Source organism: Aspergillus karnatakaensis, assembly GCF_047715665.1.
Source record: "Aspergillus karnatakaensis strain CBS 102800 unplaced genomic scaffold BJY04scaffold_9, whole genome shotgun sequence".
Classification (NCBI taxonomy): Eukaryota; Fungi; Ascomycota; class Eurotiomycetes; order Eurotiales; family Aspergillaceae; genus Aspergillus; species Aspergillus karnatakaensis.
The window spans coordinates 431,900-449,387 of NW_027395721.1; the positions used below are offsets into that span (position 1 = coordinate 431,900).

A 17,488-nucleotide genomic window follows, 5' to 3' on the forward strand; every position below is an offset into this window, starting at 1 on the left:
AGTTTGGGTCTAGCGTTAGGGCATCTTCCCACAATCCTCAGCCCGCTAAGCGAAGCTCATGAGTGGACCGCTATCAAAAGATTGCTGTCTGGCAGTTTCTTTTCCTTGCGACACTTCCGACAACTTCCCGTGTTCAAGTCGACAAAGCAGTCAAGATGCCTCGCGGACCGTGAGTTACTACCGTTGCGACAATTCGATCTATTTTCTCCAGTGTCGTTGGAATCGTTTCGATTCGCGACTGTTGAAATGGGCCTCCTGGGATGGACTTGAGACTGACTTCAAATGCGTCTGTAGTAAGAAGCACCAAAAGCGCCTTAGTGCGCCCTCGCACTGGCTCCTGGACAAGATGTCCGGAACCTATGCTCCCAAGGCCTCCCCTGGTCCTCACAAGCTCAGGGACTGCCTGCCCCTGATCGTCTTCATCCGCAACCGGTACGAATTCGCCTTTTATAGACACTCGTTGAACAGGCATGTGGACTAACATGCTTCTCGTGTCATAGTCTCAAGTACGCTCTTAACGGCCGCGAGACCAAGGCGATCATGATGCAGCGTCTCATCCAGGTCGACGGCAAGGTCCGCACTGACCCTACCTACCCTGCCGGCTTCATGGACGTTATCGGTATCGAGAAGACCGGCGAGAACTTCCGTCTTATCTACGACACCAAGGGCCGCTTCACCGTCCACCGCATCCAGGCTGAGGAGGCTGAGTACAAGCTCGCCAAGGTCAAGAAGGTGCAGCTCGGCCGTGGCGGGATCCCATTCTTGGTTACGCACGATGCGCGAACGTGAGTGAATTCTCTCCACAAGTTCCGTGTCATTCAGTCGTTGGACCAAGCTTTGGTTGATCGGCGGAGGACAACAGGACAAACCAAGACATTGCTTGCTAGACATAGTGAGAATTTCCTAGGACAAGGACATGCTGACTCCGTTATAGCATCCGCTACCCCGACCCTGCTATCAAGGTCAACGACACCGTGAAGGTTGACATCGCCACTGGCAAGATCTCCGACTTTGTTCGCTTCGATACCGGTGTTGTCTGCATGGTTACTGGTGGTCGCAACATGGGTCGTGTCGGTGTCGTTACGCACCGTGAGCGTCACGATGGTGGTTTCAACATCGTCCACATCAAGGACGCCATTGACAACACCTTCGCTACCCGTGAGGGCAACGTCTTCGTTATTGGCCAGGACAAGCCCTGGATCTCCCTCCCCAAGGGCAAGGGTGTCAAGGTATGTTTTCCAGCACTATCTGAAGTACCATGCTGACTTAGTCACAGCTCTCCATTGCTGAGGAGCGTGACCGCCGCCGTGCCTACGCTATTGCCCAGTAAATGTGGTCCGGTAAGTGATCGTGGCTACGGGCAAGTAGAGGGCTTCCATAATGTAAGAAAAAGCCTAAAACCCGCGAGAAAGACAGCTTCTTGTCTTGCTTTGTGGACTGTATGACGCCTGCTATCATGAATGAACAAAAAGTTGTCAACAAACCTTTCTTGATTCCTCATCATGTAGGCTTTGGAGCAAACTGCGTGCTGAAGCGCTATTTTTCTTTTGATGATACCTAAACATTTATTGAATCTATGAGCTTTTGTTCGTCCAGCTTGTATCCATGCTTGTATAATGTTGTAGAAAGGCTACCTCTTCAACAGCCTTTGCTTATCAGAAGATAACTTGAGTCTAGCCTTTTAAGGTTGGTGGTGTTATCCTCGAACCTGTTCTTCTGGGCTACAGGATTGCTTGTCCGTTAATGCAGAGCCATACCAGCCTTTCGACCGCCTTGCCAACAGTTCGTTACACTTGAGACCTTGATCAGGGTTGATCATGAATCTGCCAACCCAAAGCGACCTCCCTGTAATCTCCTCTCGGGTGAACGAAAAGAGGCAAGCTGCTATGGTCAGTGCAACAGCTTTGTTGCGGCGCCCTGCGGAACCTGGAATTGCAATCATGCGCTCGATGTTTACTGAACTCATGCCTCATAGGCACCAGGAAACAATATCCTAGACGACTTGATTCGTGGGCTCTATTCTGAACATCCCGAGTAAGGTTGCGGGCACCGCGTGGCTAGCAGGGGGCGTGGTACTCCCTATACGAAAATGGCTTTGTTATCGCCCCGTCACGCGCCGGCAGATAACTATGATCAGTCTTACATGCTTCTTAAGCCTCAAGGACTCCTATCGAAACGGGACGGGACGTCGGCAGCGGCACAGAGCCTGGGAAGCCTCGTCGGGCCTCCGTATGAGGGCTCAAGCCTCACGTTAGTCGTTAGCTCGGATTAGGGAGGACTGAGCGTGCATTGGTGAAGCGGAGCTCGAGAACTATTGAGAACTAAATCACAGTCTGCTCTTGATGAGGAAGATAGTCGAGTGAAAACCTGAAGGAAACCTGACAAGTCAATTTGGAGCTCGTTTTGTGCGCATGTTCCACTGGCTGGGAGTGGCCGCCGAGAAGTTTCTTTTCTTTTCTGATAGGTATGTATCAACTATCTGCTCCGGCGCAGGCCGTATGTCCGTGATGATGAGAATGCTGGCAAAATGTGATTCCAACATCTGCACCATGTACAGTAGTAAAGTGGAATCGTCCTCAATATCCAATAGTTCCCTGCGCAGTCAACCGATGATGGTACATGGTCAGCGAACGGCGCGGTTCGACACCCTCAGTGCAGGTGAGAGAAGACAGCCTTCTACTGAGAGAAGTTAGTTGACATGTCCGATTAGGGGCCTTAGGCTTAGGGGGCAGACTTAAGTACCTCTGTTGAGTAAGAGAATAGCAGAAAAGAGAGTGTGTCTGGTGGTATCACATCCTCCTGCTGCGTTAGTAAACTCAAAATCGTGCTGTCCTTCACTCTTGGAGGTCTATCTGCCTGGAGAAAGTTAGGACAACTCCGAGCACAGGTCAGGTATAGGTATTATTAGAGATGTCGGTACAGTACATGCAACAGCGTGGACGTACCTACCTGCTGGACTGGCACCACGCAAGCAAGCAAGCGAGCAGGCAAGCAAGCAGTCGAGATTGAGAAGCAAGCGAAACCAGCCGTTGCAAGGGTCACACTGCATGCACCTCCATGCATGTCTTCGACTCTTGAGTTGGACGAGTCTGGATTCTGAGATTCTGCACCGCACAGCACCAGCCTTAGGCACCAAATTCTGGACATCTCGGTGGGTTCTGGAATGGATGCCCGTCCAGCTCGAGTTTCCTCTCTCTACACGCGATCAGCGCGTCATTGAAAAGTGCTCGCCCAGAGGCCCGAGCAATTCTTCTCACTACCTACCTCTGTACCTATCCAAACTTTTGCTTTTCCTCTTCTATTGAGTACTCATGATCTCGGCTTGATCTCAACCAACATGGAATGAAAATATGTACTAATGCAGGAGTGGCTTCGTGCAGCAGCGGTGGCCCCCTCTGTACAAATCCATCATGCCATCATCCCATAACTATGCCCAGAGCTCGGATTTAGTTACTGTATGTTCGGTTGCCTCTTCAAGCACATACAACCTTGATCTCGGTTTTTCCGACGGTCGCGCTCTGTCGCCTTACGGTTATCCCGATGCAGCTTCTGACCGGGTACTCTCAACGATTCACTGCGCCACCAAAGGCGCCTCGGCAGGAACATCCTTAGCATGCTGCCCAGGATGACTCTCCGTACAGATACAATGCCTAGTCTTGCTGTCTGATAGTCGGCGCCAAGATAGAGTGAACCTTGCATTTCCGAACGGAATTGCTGGGACTGCACCTGATCGGTCAATTGTCTAGAGAATACTCACGTCACGTCAGGCTACTGCTTGTCTTCGAGTTTGCTTCCACTCCCGTCGGCCACCAGCAGACATGACATCCAGATTGCTTTTACTCCCGCGAACTTGGATGCCCAACCATTTTCTCTCAGGAATACGAAGTCCAGCGCTGAGATAAGAGAACATTCAACAAAGCACAGGTGGGAACTTGTCAGTCGCTTAATCTCACAAAGAGGAGGGGGTGGAATACGATGTCCCTCCATTATCTGCGGGACAGCCGTTCTGGGGATCCATCCTGATCTATGAGTTTTCGATGTGTAACTCGCTAAGGCCTGACTTGATCGACGAGTCTAACTACCCGGCGGAAGACTACGCTGTTTCGGGCCAAAACTCGAGATAATATGGATGGAAATGAAGAATCACTGGATTAAGGGCAGCCTCGGGCTGCGACTCGATTCCCTCTTTCTGACGCCCTGCTGGTTGATGCCTCGGTGGTGTGAACCAGGATCATTCCTCCATCCTTTCAGTCTTTTCTGGCGCGGCTCGAACGGATGCGACCCCAAAATTCCTGGTATCTCACGTATCGCTCACTTGGCTTTCTCTCTCTATTACGGTATTTTCGTTCCTGCCACCCTGTCGAATCCTTATCTACTTTGGGCAACATTACAGAACTTCCGCCGTTCCGCACGCCGTGCTGAAATTATTACTGCGGCAGCTTGGATTGACAAGGGTCTTCTCAGGCCCAAAACGGACCCGAAAAGCCTTTGCCTTGGGCCACGATACTGTACTCTCACACCGGGCGATGGAATTCTAGCTTGTCAGATTCTCATGTGCGACCTATCTGTCTATACTGTATGCAGTGCTTCATTGTTCGTTTTAATTGATCGACCTCATCCATACACAAGACCGACACACCGCCAGAGCAGAGCCAGCACCACTAGCATCATATCGCCTCCGAGACAGTGTCCACCAGGATTCGGTGAGGCGTTGATCGGAAATTCAATAGAATCTTCTGGGACATTGGCCACATCTGCTACAATGTCTTTGAGACTTGTTATAGGCCTTTTGACCTGTGCTCCTAACCGCTCCTCCTTTTCCCATGCAACTTAACCTCAAGTCAACGCAATTGGGCATTGCCCGTTGCTATTATCAGCAGGCGGTCATATTGGCAAGCGGGCTGAATGATGACGATGATGATTCAACTTCTTTGACTCAATTCAATTGACCTTGACTTTCAGATATTGGTGGAAGATGCGTCTTTCTTGACCAACACCTGATAGGAGAGTCAGAAGTGGATTCATTTTTGCTTTTTACCCATGTGGGGAATTCCATCATCAGTGGAAATTCTTCGACTGTGCACTGTGCACTGTAACCTGTTGCATTAGTCTGCAGTGCGTCCAAGGGCAAGTGGTTGTCGAACGGTTCTTTGAATAATAGTCCCCAGGGGCATTAATGCTCGGTCACTGGGCTGGTTCTGTCAAGTGTCAGAAGATTGATTGGACCTCGTTGATTATGGTCCACCGAGCTGCTCCTCATTTGAGTTATTGGCCCTGCCAAAAGTGGTGTAAGAGCATGATTTTATTTTCACTGTTGTTTTCGGGAATCTCATTTAACATTATATTCTTAGTCCAGAACGGAAGATCCACCTGCAATTGCATCCTCTCAGCTCCGTTGCTCCGGACCTACCGACCCCCGAAGGCAATGTCCATCTAGAGTCCCTCCAGAATCCAAGCCCCTAGTCTTGAATCCTTCCTGGCTCCCGGGACCAGAGCTCTGGAACGAGATCGTCTGGAAGAGATGCGCCACGGGCCCACTGGTAGCTTACGGAGTACCGGTCTGCCACACACTGACAGACTCCAGAGTCCCTGGCAAGTGGCCAGAGGCCTGCATGTTCTTTCAACCATGAGTCGTAGGCCGTAGTCCAGCTGGCTTCCCGGTTTCGCCACTGTTGGAAGGATTGGCGAGGATCTGATACACCTGGAATGGCAAAGGGAAAGGAATAGACAGCATTTGACGAATGGCAACATTTCGTACTGGTCTCCTGTAAGCCTGCCGCCTCAGCTGTGGCCGTCGGACTCCCGTTCTCGTCCATCATCCACAGCACCTTCTGTCTCAGATCCAGGGATACTCAGCTCCAGATTGGACTTGACTTGTTGAATCAAGTGGCTCGCTCTGGCCTATTCAATTGGCCGCCTTCGTTGCTTTTTCCTCGGCCACCATTTGCCTGCAGCGGAAGAGTAGATATCTCGGTCTCTGCCCTCATCCCTGTGTATCTCGCACGCAACCGACAGAACAATAGAGACTTCTCTACTGATGGGCCATTCCTAGTTGCATGGTTCCGGGATTCTCGAAACTCCATAAAGGTGCTTTGGTAGCACAGGAACGGACACAAAAGGCTGAGCATAAGAAGGTATCGGTTCGATCTTCTTATTTCTTCCCCCGCCTTCTCTCTCTCAGCATGGTGATATCATTGTTACTGTACTAAAGTAACAGCCGGCTGCAGGTGCTCCTTTGTCATCTATTACCTGACAATCCATCAACATCTATCCGACATGTCTCAATTTCCGGCTTCTTCAATTGCTGGTGGCTCGACAGGTACAGCGTTGTACATGTTCGGCCAGCCCAGCTATCCGTTGATTTTTCGAGCAGCTGAAGAGCGGCCTCCGTTCGGTGTCTCGTACAGATGGTGGGAGGATGAAGCAACCACCATTCTCTGGGCTTTCAATGTCGACGAGATCAAGCGTCTCATCCGGTTCGGGCTTTTCAAAGACGAGCAGCTTCCGAGAATGGCACTCCAGACGCGTAACCTGGGCACAATCGACGACTTCCTTACAGGTCTCGCTCGGCCCCGAGAAAGGCTTCATCTCGGCAATCTCTCACATGTGCAGAAGGTTGAGGAGATCATTCAAAGGTGTAGAATGACCGCCCCGCCTTTGGTCACTTGGTCGTGGCTTCCGAGTCGGAGTGCCGACCCTTTGGCCATTGCGAAGAGCATCGACACTGAAAGTCATCTTCATTTTGTCCGAATTTCGTTTGAAGGGCTAGTGCGGTACTCCCTTGGCTACTCATCTAGCCGGGTAGATTGGTTTTTTCAGCAGCACACAGCATTTTATGCGCTTTTGGTGGATCATCTCAACGCATTCCCTGAGGATCTGGCGAGGTACGCGGAAGTTGAAAATGTAAGATCATTCTCCGGATATCACGAATGTTCTAACAGGACTACAGCACCTCCGGAGCCGAAGTCCCTTTGCTCACCGTGCTGTCGCTCGCGCTCTCGCCAGCGTAGGTCTCCAGCTCAATCTACCAGTCTTGCCGCGAGGCTTTGATTTTATTGCTGCCCCTATCCAGCGCCTTTTTACAGAGTTCACACCAGTGTTAGCATCTGTCCTGAAGGTGCTTGCTGTACTTGGAATACGTTTTGAGCGTACATACCTGCACTCTCCGGAAATGAATTGGACACGACCTTTCAGCGTCGGATTTTCCTTTTTGGAGGACATCATAACTTCAACATCGACGGATGATCTCGCCCGTGCTTTGACTTCTGCCGATGAACGGGAGTTTGGGAAGCTCATTGAAGATCAAATCTTTGATCATGGCGTGGCTAATCGTTTGGCAATAGCATGGGAGGTTCTTAGTACAGACGTTTGGGAATGTTGCAGGGCAGTTCCAGATCTTTTAGAATACATCCAGGGTTCTTTAGAGGTGCGTGTAGCCTGGAGCTGCGATCTGCCTTACCAGAAGCTGACTGCTGCAGCCTTTGCTTGCTCTTCGCAACTATCACTCCCTAACGGCAATCCTTAACGGACTTCATAGGTACAGCATTTCGCTATCCACCTTTGTCCGTACGGAAACCCGGGCCACCGTATTGTCGCTCGGGCAAATTTTGCCCCCGGAGTACTTCTACCTCCTTGAACCACACCAGAATCACGCAGCATATCGACAGCAGTACCAGCAAGCTCCGGGGATTCCTTTCCTTATCCCTCACCTGAATGAGTTTCATCAGCACGGCGACGCCGCCATTCAATACCTACTCGGACACTTGACAGCGGTGATTCCAACTTAAAGATGGGGAGGTGTTTCACGATGTGGCAAATCATGCGGGGGGTGATGGCGATTAAAAGGCGAGGCGTGGCACTGCAGATTCTTTTTTAATTGGGCTCATATATGAAATTGAAGGAATCCTCTAGACGTTTGGCTCGACCGGGGTATAATTAATGATTGCATCTGGAAAGCTTGTTTGATGTGGGATATATGTGAATGTTGAGGTTTTGTTACTGTCAGTATGTATAATGCCAGTGTACTTCTAGCGCATTAAAATTCAGGCCAAATGATGAATCAACACAGACAAGGTGAAACTTGCAAAGACCATATTAGGGAGTTAGATCCTCTTCTTGCTGTCACCGGAGGCACTTTGAGCATGCCCAAACACGCCCAGGAAGTACAGAAGCCTGTTTACCAAGAGAAACCCCGTAACGCCCACATTCCCCCAAGTAAGCACATTCCAGCCACGGAGGTCAAAGAAGAGCTCCGGTCCCATAGCAAGATGGGTCACATAGATATGGCCTACATCAGCAATAGCCAGGGCAATAAGGTAGTTGCGTAACACTTTGGGTTCGGATGTGGCGTTGAGAACGCCCATCCCGACAAGCGCGAGTAGGCCATAGACATTCGACAATTGATAGGCGAGGGCATAGGAGGTGGCGTGGACTTCCAGCTCCGAGGTTGCAGATGGGATTTGATCAGCGATGAATCTCTGGAGGTCGAGTATTGGACAAAGCCAGCCACCAATCCTGGCCTTTCGTTAGCGTGCCTATTTTTACATATATATGGGTAAGGTCTCCGTACAGTGTGATGGGCTCAAATATCGCAAAGACGATATGCGGCCAGGTGGGGAAAATTGTGGAAGGCATTGAGGCTGTTGGTTTAGAAAGAAAAACAAAAACAAAAACGATTCAACGGGTGATGGGTCAGCTGCAGGAAGAACAGTGACTTTCACACGTATACCACCGAGTTGAAGTTGGAAGATATTCAGTCGTATATCAAGTTTATGCAGCCATTGTTATGCATGGATGCTGATTCAGCCCTGCTTGTACTCACATGACATGACAGCTCCGAGGGCCTTCGCCGACGAGTCGACCTGCACTTTTCTCCTCATTCTTCAATTCAGCTGCAGAGATTTCTCAAAAATTCCACACAAAATGACCCGGCCTGCTGTCTCACAACACTACTACAGTGCTAGCTGTCTTTCATGATCCGTGCTATCTCCGAGTGCTGTTATCCCGGCCATGGATCCAAGCGGCACCTTCGCCCGCAATCTCGACGAATCTCTGGTCCGCGAACGACCTCATCTCCGTATCGCTCCTCTTCGCGAACCGGTGTCCTCACGCTCTCTCAGAATCCCGCTGACCCTTGAACCAAACGCCAGCGGCATCCGGGAGCCTAGTGCCATCCCAAAACCTGGCGCTCCTGCGGGGATCCTACCTCCCCGCAATGAACCCGGCGCCCCGGTGCTTGAGAGCTCGAACAGACCCAAGAAGAGCGACTATGCGCCGGAGTCACTCCTAGACCCGCTTCCACGACTTATACTACCGGCGTTTGTTAACCCCCGTGCTCTTGAGCGGTTCCCCTATTCTTCGTTCGACGACGACAGCCTACAATCCCGAAAACGACGCCGCGTTGATTTCCAGTCCGAGTCTTTCGGGGAGCACTTACAACTCCCCATCCCCCAAGCTCAGAAAGAACAACGCCCTCCTCCCTTTGGTCCATTTGCTATCCTCAATGGGTTGAACGAACCACCGCCAAACGCTGCTCTACTTCCACCCATTGAAGCTGGCTCTATCACACAGCTGCTTACCAAGCCATCTCGGGACAGCACAGTCAATGGCCAACTGATACCGGAAGCACAAAATGGCGAGAGAAGAGAGGGGAGGATCGCGGACATCTTGGATGCTCCCATCGTTGAGAATTCCTCACCAAAACATAGGATCGATAAGCCTACCACGGCATCAGAGCTCGAAAGAGCGCCCCAGCCAATTGAGGGAATCGATGCCCCACTCTCGCCTAAGACTCGAGGCCGTTCAAGAAAAAACATCCGGAAATGGAGCGACGAGGAAACTGTTGCCTTGCTCCATGGTGTCTTGAAGTGTGGTATCGGCAACTGGAAGGAAATTCTAGCGCAACCAGAATTGGTCTTCAACAAAAGGAGCGCCTCAAACCTGAAAGACAGGTATGGTGTAGTCTGAACTATCAAAATGCATGACTGACCTCATTAGATTCCGTGTCTGTTGTCCCTGCGCGTATCGGTGAGCTTAGCTTTGTCCTATACAAGGCCTTTCTGACTCCAAACAGTGCCTCAGACCCTGAAGAAGCTTTACGCCATCTTCATGATGCTCTCTCAAAGATCATGTTTCGCCTTGAGTGTGATAATCCGACCAAACTTTCTCACATAACTCAACATTTTCCAGAAACTTCGTCCTCGACGCGACCTCCAGATCTGACTCATAGCGGGTCTTCATCCAGCTTCTCATCCCTCGATACCAACCAGAACAGCCCGGAGCATTACTCTCAAGGTGATGCAATGTTTGAAAATATACCGCTTTTCTCCAACCGAGCAAAAGCGGCACCAGGTTCATTGCCCGTACTAGACCCTCCGACTCCGGCGAAATCCCGGCGTCGCTCTCGCCATCCGTTCACTGCGGCAGAGGATGAGGCTTTGCTGAAAGGATATGCCGTTCACGGCTTTCAGTGGACACTCATCCAACAGGACAAGCGTCTGGGCCTCGGCCACCGACGGGCGACCGACTTGCGTGATCGATTCAGGACAAAGTTTCCACACGCATATCGCGACGGAGGATCTGTCAGCGCGAACACTCTGCAAGCTCAGATGTCAAAGGACGCACTAAAAGACGAAACAAATGGTGCTCCTGGGAGCAAACAGAACATTCAATGCCAGAACGCGTCGGACACACCGAAGAAATGCGATAAACCGGCTGTGGACCCGGTCCTTCCTTCTATAGTACATCCTTTGTCGCTTCGGGAGCCCGCGTCAACATCTCCGTTTCCTCTTGACGAGAACTCTAGCATTGTCACGGGTGTAGACCTTCCGCCCCTTTGGGATGACGACCTTTCTTAACGAATGTTCTTATTGATTTATCTCTTTTGGTCAAAAGCAATATTCGGGCTACATTTGCAAATAAGTAACACGTCATGTCAAATAGAATTTAGACGGTATATATTATGGTTAGTCTATAACGCGGTAGACATCATAAGGTCGACCTGTCCTGCACTTCCATAACAGCCTCTCTCCTGACCAATTCGGCCAGCACCGCCGCCCTGCCAATCTTGAACTCGCTATTAATGAAATCCAACTGGCGGGAGATCCACAGCCTTTGTTCTAGATCCACACCTTCTACAACACCCGCGAGATATAGCGGCCAAAAGATGTGGCATGTCGACATCAGCCGCGGAAACTTCCCGTCAGGAAACGGCTCACTCGGGTAGCGGATCCCACATCCTGACTTTGTCCGGTATCCAACATGATACGGCATCGAGGCACACATATCGTCTGCCAGGGCTCGAATCCGGCTGTGCGCCATCGCTATATCGCTAGCAAGGGCTGCCAGCGGCGAGCCTCTCTGGCCATACTCTGGACTATCATACTCGTAATGCGGCCTCGCCATGAGACGGTACGCCCGTAAACTCAGGCTATGAGCTAGGATTCGGACCGTGCGGTACCCTGCCCAGTCATTGGCGGCTGAGAATGTGGGGTATACATGAGCGTTGGAAGTCCAAAGGTCGATGCAGTCATCCTGTGGTAGCTGGATGGTCATGAATCTATTTTCGGGGGAGACTGATCTCTCCCAGTCGGTCATTTGGTTGTCGATGGAGGTTATGGATTGGAGAAGGATGTTGGCTCTGGCAGGGATGTTGACAGTTGCAGTTCCGTTGATGGTGGGCTCGTCTTCTTCGAGTTGACGGAGTTGCAGGTGGATGATGAGCAGGGTGCAAGCTTGGAGGGCACGTCTGTTGGCGTTGGGATCCTTGGATAGCTCGGCGTGGAGGGATTGAAGCTCCGCGAGAGTAAAAACAAAGGGTGAATCGTCCTTGAGGTCATCTAAGCAGGTGTAGACCTTGTCGTGGTTAGTTCGTGGTTATTCCATCCGCAGGCGGTACTTGGACGTACAGCTCTGGCCAATAAGGCAATATATATTTTTCTACTAATCTCGTCCTCGAATCTCTTGCACTTGTGTTCCCTTATGAAAGCTATGGCTCCTTTGAGGTGCGAATTAGACGTCATTTTGGTACAGTCCGCACTCGCGAGGTCCTGTCAAGGAAGTAATGCATTAGTCGTCTGGCTTGCAACGAAAACAAAAGGGGCCTTACCTCATATACCCCCAGAACAAAGATAGTCATAAGGAACTCTATGGTTCTTTCTGGATTGCGGCCCTCTATCAGTTGGCGGATGAGCTGAAGCGCATTGCCATAACAGGTCATTGCCGCTGTTACAGCACCATGGTCCTCCCCATGCCTCTCCGAGACAAAAGCCAATAGCAAGGCCGTCAGTGCTTGCGGAAGCGGCGAAGCATCAGGTTCCTTCAGACTAGCAAGGAGAACCGGGATGGTTGTCAAGAACCCTCCGTGGAAGCTCTGCACCTGCGGAAGCCAGCCAAAGCTCTCATAAAAAGCAGAGAGGCTGTCTATATTCAGGTTTCCATTCGGACCCCAAACGGCATTGGGACATTGCAAGAGAGACTGAAGCTGCTGAGCGATCAGATCCTGGTCTCTGGCGGCCGAGGTCCCTTGAACGAGTCCGGTAGGCTTGCTGGGTGCCTTTTTGTTGTCGAGAACGCGATAACCACCGCATGTTCGGTTCCCCTTGGTGCATCGTTTGCAGACGGGCTTTCCTTCGTCACACTATATCTCCCAATTAGCTGAGAGCGGATGCCAATCAAGATGAAGGGGCAAACCTTGACTTTGCGAGCACGACACGTGTAGCAGCCTCGGCTAGGACCGCCAGGATATACCATTTTCGACCGACCTCGCAAGTTTGCCAAAAGTTGACCTTGCGGGGCAGTTGTAGTAACTGAGTGGACAATAATAGTATAGTAGGTGTATTTTGTCTGAGTGAACTCTTTATTCCTCGATTCTCTTCTCTTTCTTCTCGCTCCAGTCCAGAGGAAGAAGGACTACTCCGTAGATATAGACGGTAGGACCCAGGAACATTGCAGGCCGATCGGCACCGGAACTGTGAAGAAGATCGGAGTCTTTCTCAACCTGCTACCTGGCCCTTAACTTACAAATCACCAACACCACAGCAAAGCCAGAACGAGCGTTAATCTGCCTGTTGATCTTTTTTCTTCAGAAAGTACAGAGATCCTTGCGCAGGCGCAGCGCGTCCCAGACTCCCAACCAGGAATCCTGCTCGCTGGCGGCACTCTTGGCGATCCAGCCTCAACATCTTGAATTGGGGGCCGTTTGGACCCTTCAAGCTTATCTATTCGAGGGGTCTCAAAAAATGGGCAGAGGGATTCAAGACATTGTGTGTTCTTGAGCCGTCATAGCCCGCCTCCGAAAATAGTAGCAGATCGGGAATGGGCTCAGTTAAGCATACTGTGCATCAGGAACAACTAGGGTATGACATCCACCTCTCTCCTGTCAAAACCAGACCCACCGATTCTTCTCATGGAACATGAACGCTACCGTCGCATCTGTCGCCCATTGATGCTGTATGACCCCCAAAAGCCAAGAGTCGAAGGCGGGACAGAGAAGATACTACCCTCGTCTGCTGCTGTCAGTTGCCCTGACTCACCATTCTACATTCTTGCCCTTCTTGGACTCTGGGGTCGCTATTTTAAGGTTCCGGCGTCATGGCCTGGCTCAGCATGGTACGTATATATGTGGTATATGTGACTACGGCAGTATCTAGTCTTCCACGCGCATATTTCCACAAAAAAGCAGTCAGCTCTCGAAAGGGTAATGATATATACGAACGCATCAAGCACACCGGTAACAAAACAAGAAGAATCGTAATATAGACAGAACCAGATGTCGCCAAATGACTTGTGATATGGACTCGAGACAAGCGCAGCGCTGTTTGAACAGTTGATCAGAAAACAGAAAAAAAAACCTGGACACGACAGAGCACCAAGCTAATTGGCTACCAAGCATTGCGATCCCAGTTCGGATCTGCACATATCGCGTTAGTCTCATCCTCAAAAGGGACCCTAGCAGGATACGAACCCTGTATAAAACTGGCAAGCACTTTGCTCCCTGTCTGCAGGAGAGGATGCCCGGCCACGATCTGCAAGAACCGTTGCAAACCTTCTCGACGGTGCTCGATCACGTCATCGCTAAATCGGTTGGTGAAAACCTTTCCCGGAAGTGGGGGAATGGTGACCCTTGTGCTTTCGCGCTCGAGGATATCACGGAAATATTCAAAATCGGAGTATCGGCGGCGCACGACGGAGTGCTTCAGCTTGAAGGCAGGAATGTTTGTGCGGCAGACAATTTCGTAGGATGTGTACATGTTCCGAGACGTACCGTGGGTTTGAGGGTTCCGGACCTATACAGATTTTATGTTAGTGTTGGAGAAAGTCGCTCAATTCATTGCATGTAGGTCAAGAAATAGCATGGAGCTTGTGCGGAATCTGTGCACGTGGGGTAGGAATCGCAACGCTAGAGCTGCTCACCTCAATCTCGAGGAAATTCTCGGGAGGACCATAGATCTCCTCAAAGGTTTGCTGTCGCGACTCAGGTACAGACTGCATTTTCGGACTGTGTCTGTTCGGCGGTGGCTGTTGTTGGGCAGACGGGGAACTTGGGAGGTGGGGGGTTCGCGGGGAAGCCTCCTGTGCACTGTGCAGCTGTGCTTGAGATACGCGATGCACAATGCAGGCTAAGGTTCGAGCAGTGCTGCAACTGAAACGACTGTGTGTATTTCAAGTTCAGGCTATTTGTGGACTCAGCCTGTCAAGAACAGCCGGATTTCTTGTTACCGTGGAGAGGGCCGGTTGATTGGAGTTGGAGGAGTTGGGAAATGACGCTCATGGACCTGCGCTACGCAGCACGTGATTGGCTACTATTTATACAGACTTCTTTTGTTGCAACAAGTTGATTGCTTCGGCGTCAACACGCAACTTCCCATTCGCAACTTTTAAACTCAGCCTCGTGGCTAGAGATCAAGTCGAACCCTATCTCACGGATAATCTAGAGTTTCAAGCTCAAAATGGTCTACTATAAGTTGACTAACCCGCCATGTGGGCGGCTACCCCAACCTTATAGGAAACCGGTCCCAAGGTGAAAGCTCACGGTGCTTGCATACCTTCAAAATCATGTCGATTGAACCTCCACACTATTCTAATCGAAATCTCCATGCACGATGACGAGTCAAAGGCCCTGGTCCGAAAGAACAGCCGCTGGCTTCTCGATGGGATGCGTTAACCCTAGATAGTTGGTCATGGGAGGTGTTTTCTCTGGTATTCAGCACTCTGTGCTTCGTCGCTGTCCTCGCCATCCTTCTAGCATACAATGGAAGACCGTCGCCTGAGCTTCCTTACGGTGTTACGCTTAACGCCATTGTTTCGGTGTTGGCAACAGGCACAAAATCGTCATTGATTTTCGTGACCAGCACGGCTATCGGCCAGCTGAAGTGGATTTGGTATCGACAAAGACATCATGTATATGATATGCAACTCTTTGACGATGCTAGTCGGGGCCCTTTGGGGTCTATATTAATACTATTCCGGCGCAAGACGTGGTCTCTAGTCTCACTGGGCGCGGCGATCACTCTTCTAGCTCTTGCATTCGATCCATTCATGCAGCAGCTCCTAAGCTATACCCTGATGGAGGCACCGCGCGTATCGTCTTTAGCCGCGGTCAAACAATGCACCACCTACGATAGTGAAAACAGCTTCAACGACTTTGGTTTCCGGAAGGCGACAAATGCAGGTATCTGGACGGACGATTTTGAACTCCAACCTGCCTGCGAGTCCGGAAATTGCTCGTGGCCAGCCTTTAAGTCTGTCGGGGTCTGCAGTTGGTGCGAGGATGTTACCTCTACTAGCCGATTGGCGGGCTGTATCCTCGCGCTTGATACAGAACTGAACGCTACCCAAAAGTCAAATTGCTCCATTTCTACAGAACAAGGCTATGGGGTTTCAATACCTCTCGGAGCATATTCCAGTGAATACAACCCTGGCGGGTTCCAGCTGGACCTCGCTAAGGAAGCTGTCTGGGTGGGCAATCCTCAGACGCGTATGGTAGGCGAACCCTCAGTCTACACGGGAACATACGACAATTCTCTCCGTGTGGTCTATCATGCGAGTCTAGGCTTGTCCAGTAAAGAGCCTGTCGCCACGCACCCAGAGCAGGGACTTCAGCTAGACAAGGTCACCGCAATGTGCCCTCTCTTTGTGCACCAGAGAATACCAGGTTTCAGTCTCCAGTGGTCAAGCATCGATTAATGTCACCAATGTGGACTACGGAAGCATAGCCCTACTCGGGGACGAAGGTAATTGTTGGGTGTTCGGGGGAGATATTCCCAACAACACAACATCATTCGCCGTCTGCCATGTGCCCAACCTTGCAGATTACTTGGAAATAGAAACACTAGAAGGGAAATACAACTACAGGTGGCTTTACATGCCCTCTGAACGTCTGGCGGTTGACCAGCTGCATTGGTCATACCACTCAGTCGCACTCTCGCCGGACGATACAGTCACAATTGCCCACAACATGGACAGCATCCTCAACAATACGCTAGAGACGATGCTGCACAATATTGCTGCGTCTGTAACAAAGTCTGGCCGTGACAGAAGCGATATATTCATCAATGGAACTGCTTTTGTCAGCGAAGTCTATGTTCATGTGAACTGGGTTTGGCTATGTCTGCCCGCGACAGTTGTCCTGCTCACGCTAGTGTTCCTGGTTCTGACTGTGCAAGTGAACAAAACACAGGGTGGAGAGTTATGGAAGTCGTCAATTCTGCCTGTTCTATACCATGGTCTCTATGAGAACCTGTTGTCTGACGAGGAGGACTACAGAACAGCAAGTCGCATGGAAGCGTGTGCTCAGGCGGTTGATGTGAAACTACAGTCATCTAGCTCGGTGGGCAGGTTATTGTTAAGATGATGTATTTTACCGAGTAGAAGATCACCACATCTAGTTTTTGGCAATCATTTCCAGTAGATGATCCGAGAGTCAGCTTCTTTCAGAAAGCGGTTGGAACTCGCGCCGCATATTCAATGCCGTCTGGTTAGGAGGTTTGAAACCAGGCTTTTCCGAAGTCTGTAGTCTGAGAAGTCGCAGTTGAATTGTCCTCCCTTGTTACCAGGCAGAAAGCTGTAGCCTATAGGGAAGTAAAAGTTCCTCTATGTTGCTATTGCATAGGAACCGTCTAAACCCCTCGATTGTCACGACCATAAACTATATCCCCTGTTACCTTGATCAGCCGCCCGCCACAGGAAGGCACGCCCGCTGTGGTTTGCACCCGGGAATTTATATGAATGTCTCTCAAGGCTTCCTTAACTCTTTCTCAAGTATCTGTAGAGCATCAGCAGAGCATCAAGTATCATTTTATTTATAGAAAGTGCATTTAGCAGCCTCCATGCTGCTGTGCCCTTGTTGCCTGTCCGCTTCAACTAGTAGCGTACGAGCTGCAACCTTGGAACGGGTTATTTAGATTCCAACTTTATCGGAGTCTACATGCTTCCGCGAGTGGCTGCCCTTGGTATATCGTCTAAGGGACAACCACGACTGCAAAATGAC

General features: G+C 50.6%; 10 protein-coding genes across 10 annotated transcripts; 7 read left to right on the forward strand and 3 right to left on the reverse strand.

Moving 5' to 3' along the window:
- The first annotated feature begins 82 nt into the window (after positions 1-82).
- Positions 83-1,595, forward strand: BJY04DRAFT_181887 (40S ribosomal protein eS4). Its single transcript, XM_073710255.1, has 5 exons — positions 83-169; positions 295-432; positions 501-785; positions 935-1,229; positions 1,277-1,595. The coding sequence occupies exons 1-5, from the start codon at positions 156-158 to the stop codon at positions 1,328-1,330; spliced, it is 786 nt and encodes a 261-aa protein (XP_073574540.1). The 5' UTR covers positions 83-155; the 3' UTR covers positions 1,331-1,595.
- An 873-nt stretch (positions 1,596-2,468) lies between these two features.
- BJY04DRAFT_181893 (uncharacterized protein) lies at positions 2,469-3,354 on the forward strand. Its single transcript, XM_073710256.1, has 4 exons — positions 2,469-2,679; positions 2,743-2,856; positions 2,950-3,195; positions 3,265-3,354. Exons 1-4 carry the CDS (start codon positions 2,499-2,501, stop codon positions 3,303-3,305), a joined length of 582 nt encoding a protein of 193 aa, XP_073574541.1. The 5' UTR covers positions 2,469-2,498; the 3' UTR covers positions 3,306-3,354.
- A 560-nt stretch (positions 3,355-3,914) lies between these two features.
- Positions 3,915-5,005, forward strand: BJY04DRAFT_169811 (uncharacterized protein). Its single transcript, XM_073709201.1, has one exon. It carries the CDS (start codon positions 4,130-4,132, stop codon positions 4,832-4,834), a length of 705 nt encoding a protein of 234 aa, XP_073574542.1. The 5' UTR covers positions 3,915-4,129; the 3' UTR covers positions 4,835-5,005.
- Positions 5,006-6,001: 996 nt separating this feature from the next.
- BJY04DRAFT_169827 (uncharacterized protein) lies at positions 6,002-7,919 on the forward strand. Its single transcript, XM_073709202.1, has 4 exons — positions 6,002-6,134; positions 6,228-6,903; positions 6,950-7,426; positions 7,479-7,919. Exons 2-4 carry the CDS (start codon positions 6,277-6,279, stop codon positions 7,785-7,787), a joined length of 1,413 nt encoding a protein of 470 aa, XP_073574543.1. The 5' UTR covers positions 6,002-6,134; positions 6,228-6,276; the 3' UTR covers positions 7,788-7,919.
- Positions 7,914-8,720, reverse strand: BJY04DRAFT_169854 (uncharacterized protein). Its single transcript, XM_073709203.1, has 2 exons — positions 8,570-8,720; positions 7,914-8,514 (listed from the first exon to the last, which is right to left on the reverse strand). Exons 1-2 carry the CDS (start codon positions 8,632-8,634, stop codon positions 8,103-8,105), a joined length of 477 nt encoding a protein of 158 aa, XP_073574544.1. The 5' UTR covers positions 8,635-8,720; the 3' UTR covers positions 7,914-8,102.
- Positions 8,721-8,855: 135 nt separating this feature from the next.
- Positions 8,856-10,949, forward strand: BJY04DRAFT_181898 (telomere repeat binding factor family protein). The gene is made up of 3 exons (XM_073710257.1): positions 8,856-9,950; positions 9,997-10,026; positions 10,073-10,949. Exons 1-3 carry the CDS (start codon positions 9,010-9,012, stop codon positions 10,854-10,856), a joined length of 1,755 nt encoding a protein of 584 aa, XP_073574545.1. The 5' UTR covers positions 8,856-9,009; the 3' UTR covers positions 10,857-10,949.
- A 37-nt stretch (positions 10,950-10,986) lies between these two features.
- Positions 10,987-12,750, reverse strand: BJY04DRAFT_215184 (Zn(II)2Cys6 transcription factor domain-containing protein; the record flags this gene model as incomplete). The annotated part of the gene is made up of 4 exons (XM_073715423.1): positions 10,987-11,853; positions 11,907-12,047; positions 12,107-12,637; positions 12,691-12,750. 4 exons carry the CDS (start codon positions 12,748-12,750, stop codon positions 10,987-10,989), a joined length of 1,599 nt encoding a protein of 532 aa, XP_073574546.1.
- Positions 12,751-13,288: 538 nt separating this feature from the next.
- Positions 13,289-14,757, reverse strand: BJY04DRAFT_181903 (sorting nexin-3). Its single transcript, XM_073710258.1, has 3 exons — positions 14,413-14,757; positions 13,964-14,285; positions 13,289-13,909 (listed from the first exon to the last, which is right to left on the reverse strand). The coding sequence occupies exons 1-3, from the start codon at positions 14,488-14,490 to the stop codon at positions 13,881-13,883; spliced, it is 429 nt and encodes a 142-aa protein (XP_073574547.1). The 5' UTR covers positions 14,491-14,757; the 3' UTR covers positions 13,289-13,880.
- A 95-nt stretch (positions 14,758-14,852) lies between these two features.
- On the forward strand, positions 14,853-16,925 carry BJY04DRAFT_181904 (DUF3176 domain-containing protein). The gene has a single exon (XM_073710259.1). The coding sequence runs from the start codon at positions 15,409-15,411 to the stop codon at positions 16,183-16,185; it is 777 nt and encodes a 258-aa protein (XP_073574548.1). The 5' UTR covers positions 14,853-15,408; the 3' UTR covers positions 16,186-16,925.
- BJY04DRAFT_169911 (uncharacterized protein) lies at positions 16,275-16,925 on the forward strand. Its single transcript, XM_073709204.1, has one exon. The coding sequence runs from the start codon at positions 16,364-16,366 to the stop codon at positions 16,850-16,852; it is 489 nt and encodes a 162-aa protein (XP_073574549.1). The 5' UTR covers positions 16,275-16,363; the 3' UTR covers positions 16,853-16,925.
- Positions 16,926-17,488: the final 563 nt, after the last annotated feature.

Excerpts from the sequence above, each read along its gene's own strand:
- BJY04DRAFT_181887 (XM_073710255.1), top strand. Across the intron at positions 433-500 it reads ATCGTCTTCATCCGCAACCG|TCTCAAGTACGCTCTTAACG; the intron begins GTACGAATTCGC and ends CTCGTGTCATAG. Across the intron at positions 786-934 it reads GTTACGCACGATGCGCGAAC|CATCCGCTACCCCGACCCTG; the intron begins GTGAGTGAATTC and ends ACTCCGTTATAG.
- BJY04DRAFT_181893 (XM_073710256.1), top strand. The coding sequence starts at position 2,499 with ATGTCCGTGATGATGAGAATGCTGGCAAAATGTGATTCCAACATCTGC. Across the intron at positions 2,680-2,742 it reads TGAGAGAAGACAGCCTTCTA|CTCTGTTGAGTAAGAGAATA; the intron begins CTGAGAGAAGTT and ends AGACTTAAGTAC. Across the intron at positions 3,196-3,264 it reads CCAGCTCGAGTTTCCTCTCT|CTCTGTACCTATCCAAACTT; the intron begins CTACACGCGATC and ends CTCACTACCTAC.
- BJY04DRAFT_169811 (XM_073709201.1), top strand. The coding sequence starts at position 4,130 with ATGGAAATGAAGAATCACTGGATTAAGGGCAGCCTCGGGCTGCGACTC.
- BJY04DRAFT_169827 (XM_073709202.1), top strand. The coding sequence starts at position 6,277 with ATGTCTCAATTTCCGGCTTCTTCAATTGCTGGTGGCTCGACAGGTACA. Across the intron at positions 6,904-6,949 it reads GGTACGCGGAAGTTGAAAAT|CACCTCCGGAGCCGAAGTCC; the intron begins GTAAGATCATTC and ends ACAGGACTACAG. Across the intron at positions 7,427-7,478 it reads ACATCCAGGGTTCTTTAGAG|CCTTTGCTTGCTCTTCGCAA; the intron begins GTGCGTGTAGCC and ends TGACTGCTGCAG.
- BJY04DRAFT_169854 (XM_073709203.1), bottom strand. The coding sequence starts at position 8,634 with ATGCCTTCCACAATTTTCCCCACCTGGCCGCATATCGTCTTTGCGATA. Across the intron at positions 8,515-8,569 it reads ATATTTGAGCCCATCACACT|GATTGGTGGCTGGCTTTGTC; the intron begins GTACGGAGACCT and ends ACGAAAGGCCAG.
- BJY04DRAFT_181898 (XM_073710257.1), top strand. The coding sequence starts at position 9,010 with ATGGATCCAAGCGGCACCTTCGCCCGCAATCTCGACGAATCTCTGGTC. Across the intron at positions 9,951-9,996 it reads GCCTCAAACCTGAAAGACAG|ATTCCGTGTCTGTTGTCCCT; the intron begins GTATGGTGTAGT and ends TGACCTCATTAG. Across the intron at positions 10,027-10,072 it reads TGTTGTCCCTGCGCGTATCG|TGCCTCAGACCCTGAAGAAG; the intron begins GTGAGCTTAGCT and ends GACTCCAAACAG.
- BJY04DRAFT_181903 (XM_073710258.1), bottom strand. The coding sequence starts at position 14,490 with ATGCAGTCTGTACCTGAGTCGCGACAGCAAACCTTTGAGGAGATCTAT. Across the intron at positions 14,286-14,412 it reads AGAATTTCCTCGAGATTGAG|GTCCGGAACCCTCAAACCCA; the intron begins GTGAGCAGCTCT and ends AAATCTGTATAG. Across the intron at positions 13,910-13,963 it reads GCTTGCCAGTTTTATACAGG|ATCCGAACTGGGATCGCAAT; the intron begins GTTCGTATCCTG and ends CGATATGTGCAG.
- BJY04DRAFT_181904 (XM_073710259.1), top strand. The coding sequence starts at position 15,409 with ATGCAACTCTTTGACGATGCTAGTCGGGGCCCTTTGGGGTCTATATTA.
- BJY04DRAFT_169911 (XM_073709204.1), top strand. The coding sequence starts at position 16,364 with ATGCCCTCTGAACGTCTGGCGGTTGACCAGCTGCATTGGTCATACCAC.